This window comes from Anopheles coustani, chromosome 2 (genome assembly GCF_943734705.1).
Source record: "Anopheles coustani chromosome 2, idAnoCousDA_361_x.2, whole genome shotgun sequence".
Lineage (NCBI taxonomy): Eukaryota > Metazoa > Arthropoda > Insecta > Diptera > Culicidae > Anopheles > Anopheles coustani.
Window position 1 is genome coordinate 47,119,759 of NC_071289.1, and position 9,561 is coordinate 47,129,319.

Sequence of the window (9,561 nt, forward strand, 5' to 3'; positions counted from 1 at the left end):
GCTTGTTTACGTTTTGTCCAGCTGTCGGTTTGTTTTAGTTTCGAATTGACATTTGACAAGAGCTAGCGCGAAGTCGCGTTTTTCGCTGTTTCTACATAGGGTCCACACTACAGCGCGACGTCCCGTCACGAAACGCGACGTCGCCTGACAGGCAGCCGAACTCCATACTCGGGGTCCACACTACAGCGCGACGTCGCCTGACAGGAGCTGAACTTCATATAAAAAAAACCTTGCGCGGTGTCGCGCGAATCGCGCTAGGTTTTTTTTGGCATGGAGTTCAGCGCCTGTCAGGCGACGTCGCGTTACGCGACACACTACAGCGCGACGTCGCCTGAGAGGCGCTGAACTCCATACAAAAAAAACCTAGCGCGATTTCGCGCAAATCGGATTTGTATGGAGTTCAGCGCCTGTCAGGCGACGTCGCGCTGTAGTGTGGACCCCGGGATACAAAAAAAATGTCGCACAAATCGCGCTAGTGTAGAAGCAGCGAAAAACGGGACGTCGCGCTAGCTCTTGTCAAATGTCAATTCGAAACGTAAACAAACCGACAGCTGGACAAAACGAAAACAAACCGAATCACAAACGCGAACAAAACGAGCAATATTCTTCACGAAACATCGGATTTTTCGTTGTACTACTTATTTCTAGCCTTCACAAATGTAATTCAGTTATCAAACTCCGGTTTAATTGATATTTTTACCAAAGTTTTTTCGGGTGCCGAAACGTAAACAAACTGCTCTTCAACAAGTAGGAGATGATGTGGAAATATATACTTACAACTGTGTCTTACGTTTATATACACTTTCAAATGTGGAAGCGCCAAACTCAATCAGGGTGCATAAAATACGTAGCTAAACAAATATCATGCATTACTACCTCAAAATTCAAAAAAAAAATTTAGCCGAGTTTGCGCCCCAATGTCATACATATTTCTACATACTCTCCTACCTCTGTCGCGCTTGACTTGCGCGATTGTTCTGCCGAAACTGGGCTTCTTTTGAAACGGGACGTCGCGCTGCAGTGTGGACCCCGAGTAATGGCAGTTGTCTCGTTCGGTTCACGTTCGGTGTTGAAGCTACGCTCAGAATTCGAGCGAACGTTCGCTAGTGTACAGAAAAGTTTTAAAAACTTTTTAAAAACTCTTTTAAAGAGAACTCTTTTAAAAAGAGTTTTAAAAACTCTTTCACACCTGAGCAATGCCTGCCAAGGTAATACCAAAGCAATACTTGACAACCTCTGTTTTTCTGTCAGAATAGCTTACCTTGGCATTGCTCATGTGTGAAGTATCAGCGCAAGTTGTCGACAAGTTGGCGACGACAACATTGTTTTAAATTTCATTCTATACTCGTTTTTACATTAAAAATAAACAACACCAGTTGTGTTTGAATGCGAATGGTTGTTTACGCTTGGTATACTGGTTTGTTTACCATTTCTGTACTAGGTAATATTGAATTGTCAAACATTGGCGAGGTTGCAACCAAAATTTTTTGGTTGAGCAAGATTTAGTTGCAAACTTTTCCGACAGATGGCGATACCATAGAATCTGCATATTGGCAGTGAAAGTTGGCGCCAACATTGGCAATGTGTGCAAGAACCTTAAGACTCCATCAAGTCCGAGTCTGCTACATAGGAGAGTATTTTATCAATAATAGAGGGTTTTTATTGGGAGCCGAAAACGACACAAACTGTCAGATTTCTCGACGCTGTCCCATACAAAAGGTAAACAACACTTTCAAAAAGTGAAAAAATGGCTGGAAAAATTATCAATTTCCGAACACACTTTTTGTCGCTACTTTGATCCGCTTTGCTTCTAGTTTGGTCCACATGAAAAATGCCTTTTTTATGTTTTTAATGGTTTCAATAATCGTTAAAATAATTTAGAATCTGCTATTAACTTTTACTTTTGTTAAATGAGTAAGATAAAATGTTTAATTCAATATTTTAATTTCCACTTTTTTGCAGGATTTTCGAATAGAAAATTTCTGACAGGCAGCTGTCAGTGTCAGAATGCATACAAATTTCGTTTTAGTCGAAACCAGATTTCCTTGCATCTATTTTGGCCCACTTTTGCATCGAAATTACTTGTTTCTCGTACTCAAAAAATTCAAGTAATGTTTTGATAATTCCTAAAAGCACTCAAAGCTTTAGAAAAACATTACTTCAGAATTTTTTACGCAGTGGTTGCTTATATCTCAAGGTGGACGAACTATCTGCTTACAGCATGATTTGTTGAAAAAGCGACAGCTTCGTAGTTTTTAACAATTTTCTCGAAAAATATTGATGCAATCGCTCCCAAATTTAGTAAATAACTAGAAAAAATCAATCATTATTTGAAATCAGTGTAATAATTGATCTCCTTTCTATTGGGCGAAAGTTACATACATGAGCCAATATACCCCCTCACTGACCCTAACCGTTTTTTATCTTCTTAGATTGATATACAGCGTCGTCAACAGCAGTCACCGCACCATTCTTCGTTGCAGCAACATGGCCCAATTGTTGCGTATCAGAGGGATTCGTCTCACCCAGAACATCGCGATCTGCGTGATGAATTTCATTTTCGCGAACGGCCAGAACTGGAGCGCACAATTATGGTCGAACGGATCGAGCGTGAACGGGACCATGAGCGCGAACGTGATCGGGAACGCGAACGGGATCGAGAACATCGTGAGCGGGAGAGACGTGAGCACGAATACAGAGAGCAGCGTGAGCGAGAACACCACCGCGATCGTGACCGGGAACGCATTGAACGTCACCAAGAATTGGACGAGCGTCGTCGGAAACACCAATACGATAGCTTTTTACCAGAAAGACGTGATAGGTAAAAATGAATGATAACAGATTAATGAATCTAATCGATTTGGCGGGCTTCTTATTAACTTGTTTTTTTTTTGTTGTATTTTTTATTTAAGAACCATTGGGATAGTTGGAGGCACATCGACTTCGGATGGGTCATTAACGGCTGCAAACTTGATTGATGCAATTATAACACACCAGATTAGTCAAACTACTGTTGAGCCACCCCCTTTGCCGTCGAGCCGAGATCTTCATAGGGCATATGTAAGTACTCGACGTTCTAGTTAGTAACCATTTGAAGATAATACCTTTAGTATACATTATTTCAGTTTTCTCAGCGTGACCAGCGCTCCGTGATGACACAGCAAGCCATTAGTGAAAACAATGGTAGTAAGTCTCAATCGCCGACTGTTATCAACATTGACTTAGACTCGGAATCCTCCATGCACCAACACCATCACAATTCTCGACGTGATGTTGGAGTGGGTGGTGGGGGTGGTGGAACGGTGAAAAATATCACTCTTGGTGAGCTGACAGAATCGATAATTACAAAGGACTACTCGCCCAACCCGAATCCGTACTTATCGTTACGGCCCCCGATGATACCATATAATGCCACGGGGACTGCTGCCGGAGCAGAGGCAATTTTGATGGCAGATCAGTGGAAAAACCGGCGTCCAATTGCCGTAACAACGCCCGGTAAAGAGGATCAAATGCAGCGCCACGAATCACCGAAAGGGCCTGGTCGCTTAACTCCCGAAGATCGACACATTATTCGACTGGCACAATCACCTGGCCCTCGCAGTAAGTTTCACGAACCCGTTTCCCCCGACGCTCCACCTTTTTTCCACCCAGGCACACCATTGGGTCGAATCGGAGGAGGTGTTGGGATGAACGCAAGCGTAGGTAACTCGATTTCTAGCCCTGGTAGCGGTGGCGGTGGCGGCGGTGGGGGGCGAGACAATTTTGCCCTCGATTTTTACGTGAAAAATCGCATCGTTGAGGCTATGCGCACTGAAGACGAGAAGCGTCCGCCAGATGCGCCCGCGGTGGTGGTGGTGGTCGACGGGCAATCGCAAGGCAATCGAAGTGAGCGACCGCAACAATCGTCCCCGCGTAGCTTTCAAAACCATTCCCCTCATCATCATCAGCAGCTGGCGGTTTCAGTTGGCCATCACCACGGGGGAAAGGAGGTGGGTAATACAGATCGAAGCGGCACACCAGCATCATCATCGGAACGTAGTAGTGGCGTTTCCGATGCACAGCATTCTGGTACTGTGGAAGAGCATCATCAACATCATCTGGTAGTATCTACTTCATCTATAGCGGCAACATCAAGTACCACCGTACCTGTAACATCTAGTGCGACGAATCAGTTGGTGACATCGGGGGTTCATAATGCTTATCATCAGCAATCGTTATCGAGCTTCACTACACCTCCCACTTATACCTACCCGTTTAGCGCTCTCACGGTAGCCAGTGGAGCTTCATCATCGTCTCCCAGTGGACATCATCACTCGTCGTCCTCCCCGTCTACCATGGCAACGACGCTTGGAACGGGGGGAAACTCGGGAAATAGTAGCAGCGCTGGCGAAAGTCTGAAAGGTTCAGTTAATAATATGCTGCTGCCTGTTGGTAGTGGAGCTCCAGGATCCAGCGGAAATATCATAGTTTCCTCGAACAGCAGTGTCAGCGGTAGCGCTACTGGTGGCGGTGTACTGGGAGATGATAGGCATAATGCAACGGCCACCGAACCAAAGCCCCTTCTTTCTGCCCAATATGAGGCACTGAGTGACGAGGATTAAGCGCGCTCACCACCCCCGATGAAGCGTAATGGCAAGTGAAAGGCATTGTTTTACAATTTGAAATGGAACTGCGAGTACTATGTTGTGTGTTAGGTAAGTGTGCATTTTTGAACAAAGCAACGTGCGTCTGTTGATGATGATTGAATTTAATATTTTGAGTGCTCAATCAAATAATAGCAGCAAGCATTTATCAGTATTCTTTCACTCTTATGAAAAACACTACGCAAATGCGTGCGCTCCTTAAGAGGATTATGGTCATCGTTAACACTCTTCTTTGTCTTGCCGCATTGTCCATGTTGATGCAGGGTTATAGGAGTCTCTAAGCATAACTTAAGGTTGATTGAAGCAACAACACCAAATCGTGACGAACACTGCAATGGGATAATACAGCACGCTTGCAATATTTTGGCAACCAAAGTAAACACGATTGAAAACAGAAATGGGACGACTTACATACCTAAACATGTAAAGGATTGGATAAAGAATATAATAAAAAAAACTAGTAACAAAATTCCTGCACATGAGAAATAAGTAACTCTGTGTTAGTGTAAAAATGTCGAAATACAACGAGTAACGAACAACAGTCTTTGTCTAAACCAATTATGAACTCGAAGGCTGAAGTGAAAGAAAAATAAAAGCAGAGTGTTTGCCAGGAAGCATCTTAACATAAATACATACCCATGATACAAATGAGATAACTTCATAAACTACACATGAGTTAAAAACCCGTTTGCTCCATAGTAGTTGTACTTGTACTATCCGGCACCTTTGAAAGCGGAAGATCGCGTAAGTTGTTCTGGACAGATTCGCAAACCTCTCTTTAACTGTACGACGTATTTTTCGTCGCATTGAAGCTTTTACTCTAAATTGTTCTTTTACTCTCATTTTTATGTTGTCCAAAATCGTTAATCATAGGTCAGATTAAGTTCAATGTATTACTGTAACTCCCTTAACAAATATTCAACAAAAGTTCAAAAAGAATAAAACCCAGAGTTTCACGTATCAAAGGAATAGCGGATACCTAATGCATACTTGGGACATTCATATTTTTGATACTGCAATATAACATTTATTATGAAACAGTAATATTCTCCGACTATAAATGCACAGTTACAGCATGTGTTTTGAAGATTATTGTTTGGATACGATGTGGCTGATTCGGTTGAGGTTGCAACGGCCACTACTTCCTCTCTTCCGCTGAAACTCATCATTTTACTAAACAAACGATTGAAATGAAACAGTTGCTGATGTTACCAATCGCTATAATTCTCACTGGATTTAACTTGAAAAGTGGATGCGATCTTCAATATTTTAACGAAAGCGTTTGCATCTCGTTTGCGTATTCAAGAGCTTTTAAATTGAATTGAGAATCTGACTTTGCCGAGATTTTGGAAATAATAATAATAACAGAGCCTTTCCAGTAAATCATCGTTCAGGTGAAACTATAGCGTGTTAATGTCTAATTCATTTCTGAGACAGGGTACGTACTATGCGTTTGTCGCCAAGTGTTAGATTGGGTTGCTAAAGATATGAGGATGAGGTGGTTACATTTCGTAAGCGAGAATAGGAAACATGAGAGCCTTAAATGGAAGTATCTGATTTTGTACAGTACGAAACATGTATGGCAGAAACACTGCAGAAACTGGTATTTGGTTAGGTTTTTTAGTTAATATATCTTTTATATTTTTTCACTTGTTTTTTTATCTTGTTTAATGTGTATGCTAAACGGTAAACAGAGAATGCGAACGGTAGGATTGATGCATAATACATTGTAAGAAAAACGAATGTATGAACAAGAGTGAGTGATAGGGCAAGATAGTATATAGAATCCTGGAACAAGAACCATACATACTGATGAGCAAAGTTTCTAAGCAAGGTTCAAATACAGTGAACGTATAAGCATAAATATAAAGGCAGAGATTGACATAATAAAGAAAGGAGTAAGATGAAAAGATAAATAGAAATAAAAAAACGAATGCGAAAAAAAAGAAAAATGAAAATCGAACAGAAACAAATAAACCGATATGATATGAATATAAGACCGAGTAGATAGTGAGATAACACATAACTAATAGTAAACAAAAGAAATAAAGAGAAAAAATATAGTGTTTTAGTTAAAACATTATTCATTTAGTATAGAAGGTATTGTTCATGCTAACAACGGTAGATTGATTCCCTAGAGGCTACTTGTGCATATTTCCTTAAGCACAAGTTATATTGCTTTATCTCTGATGTTTTTAAAGGCTCTTGAAAGAAATTGGTTATATTCTGTACACTGCCACTATAGAGCGAAAAGAGCAAATTGCCGGGATAAAATTCGGAATCAAATGTTCTGCAATTTTTTCATTGTAATATCGTGTACTACTATTATATTACACGAAATTATGTTTCTGAACAATCCCGCCAGGGTGCGCTGCAAAAACCACATATTTTTGGACTTTTCTATGAGTGCATAATTTTTTAAATCTTTTTATATTACCCGGTTGACAAAAATTCAAATTTTTTGCAGTTGTCATGTAGTACCAGCAAGTTTTTCCATGGCAGATTGCTGGGACTCTTGCTGGAACTACATAGTACCAGCAACAATGTCAATTTCTGTCAACCGGGTACCTTAACGATTTTTTTAGTTTGATGTAAAACAAACTAAATTTACAATAAACTGTCTTTCAAAATATTGTTATCTGGAAAATAATTGATATTCAAAGCATCTAACGCGGACATAACGTCTCCTAACGAAGAGATATTACCTGAATATTATGAACTTGTACCATCATCTTCTTGGTTTTGAATTGGCAAGGGTCTGTTACTATTTTAGGAGCTGTAATCTGCGAAGAATGTTTTTACTGCGTCTGGGTATGGGATTTGCTTTTTATTTTTCAACGATTTATCCAGAGATAATGTTGAAATGTATGGATCGGATGATTGTAATGCTCTCAAAAAAATGTCTTTATGTTGTATTTCTAATCAATTCGTTTATTCACGGAGGAGCACACACGTCTTACCATTACCAGAGAAACTAGAAGAGAGAGAGCTGCCAGTTGTCAGGCCAAAAGCACGCCATCGCAACGCGCCAAAATAAGAGACGTCAAGCATTCTGACGTTTGACGTTTAATCCAGGTTGACTCATACACGCTTTCCAGACTGCACCGTCGCGTAACGCGACGTCGCCTGACAGGCGCTGTACTCCATGCAAAAAAAATCTAGCGCGATTCGCGCGACATCGCGCAAGGGTTTTTTTTATATGGAGTTCAGCTCCTGTCAGACGACGTCGCGCTGTAGTGTGGACCCCGAGATACACGCTTTCCAGACTGCACCGTCGCGTAACGCGACGTCGCCTGACAGGCGCTGAACTCCATGCAAAAAAAACCTAGCGCGATTCACGCGACATCGCGCAAGGTTTTTTTTTACATAAGCTGAAATTCGATTCCGGCCATTATTATAGGAGTTACAGACCTTCAAAGTTGATAGATTTTTTTCAATTTTTCACGCAATATTTTCACAAATCTTGACTTTGACGGGCTGTTTCTCAGAATCTGGAAGAACAGAGGCTCTAGTTTTTGCGTCATTTCTTAGTTTCATCTTACATAAAAAAAAATATTTCATTTTTCTGAAATCCAAAAATGAATTTTTGATTTTTATCCCGGCTTCGCTCCATCGTGGCACTGGTCATATAATGCTTGTAGATGTTTCTTAAGGCTCTTGCACACATTGCCAATGTTGGCGCCAACTTTCACTGCCAATATGCAGATTCTATGGTATCGCCATTTGTCGGAAAAATTTGCAACCAAATCTTGCTCAACCAAAACATTTTGGTTGCAACCCCGCTAGGCGGGTTCGCATGCAAGTTGTATTGCACTTGTTTCACCCAGGCCTCGGGCCAGCGAAAACGGAGTACGTCAAATGGAGATGTGTGCGTGCCTAGAAATTGTAGTTGTGTGAGTGTGCTCGGAGGTGTTTACTTGTGTTGGTGATACCTACCCATGTATGTTTAATGCTAACGATTTTCTTTCGAAGTGAAAGGCAACCTCTGGTTCATAACTGAAATTGTTTCTTCAACATAAACAGTCGCTTTATTCAAAAACGCAATGTACGCGTACACTTGCACTTTGCTGCATCGAATGCAGCAATATATGGGCTAATATCTTTTAACACTTTAAGCGCACAGCGCAAATCGCACTGCTTTCCGTTATGCCGGCGATTTGTGGAAACGTCGGCCTACCTAACGGGCTCTGTCGGTTTGAGCAGACCGACGCCGGCATACGCGAAAGAATGCTCTCGGCCCCACGGCACCGACGTACCGCTTAACGTGTTAACACAATAATAACCTCACTGTATAATGGGACCGCTTTTACACTAAGTATGAATAGTTTTCACTACATTTTTTATCTTACCAATTCCAATGTCTGTTGTCGCTGAATCCTCCGGAACATTCGCTGAACCCTTCTGCTCCAACAATTCTGATTCCACTTCCACTCTAACTCATCCAGAGAGCGAAGACATTGACGATATTTTCTTGATCACTATGCCATTCCCCAACACTTGCGCGTAGATAACCTAAAATATAGAGTTGTCGTTAGTGCGACTTGCTCTTGACTGAAATATGCGCGCCTACCTGACTTGTCAAATTTCCGCCGAATCGTCGAGCAATTCTCGCATCAACACAAGTAAAACAAACGAGTGTACAGATGCGGGTCGCCATGTTTTACACACCATGTTGGACCGAAGCGGTACGTACATAACACAGAAGAGGAAGATAGCAAAAAAATAGCCAGGGCGTGTAAGGGAGAAAGCATGCGCCGAGTCTTGTACACAACATCCAAAGTATAGGTCAGGGGTGGTTGCGGATCGAGGAATGTACTCGAAATCGCCTAGCGGGCGATCAATATGGACTGAAGTCTTGCGTTCGCGATAGGCACCATTGCTTTGGTATTACCTTGGCAGGCATTGGTCAGGTGTGCAA

At 41.7% G+C, this 9,561-nt stretch overlaps 1 protein-coding gene across 1 annotated transcript in view; it reads left to right on the plus strand.

The window, feature by feature from the left end:
* The window catches only part of LOC131262490 (uncharacterized), a 97,868-nt gene extending 92,684 nt beyond the window's left edge, over nucleotides 1–5,184 (plus strand). Inside the window, 3 exon segments of the mRNA XM_058264502.1 lie at nucleotides 2,433–2,821; nucleotides 2,913–3,060; nucleotides 3,126–5,184. Of these exon segments, the coding sequence (XP_058120485.1) occupies nucleotides 2,433–2,821; nucleotides 2,913–3,060; nucleotides 3,126–4,601 (2,013 nt within the window). The 3' untranslated portion in view covers nucleotides 4,602–5,184.
* The last annotated feature ends 4,377 nt before the right edge of the window (nucleotides 5,185–9,561 follow it).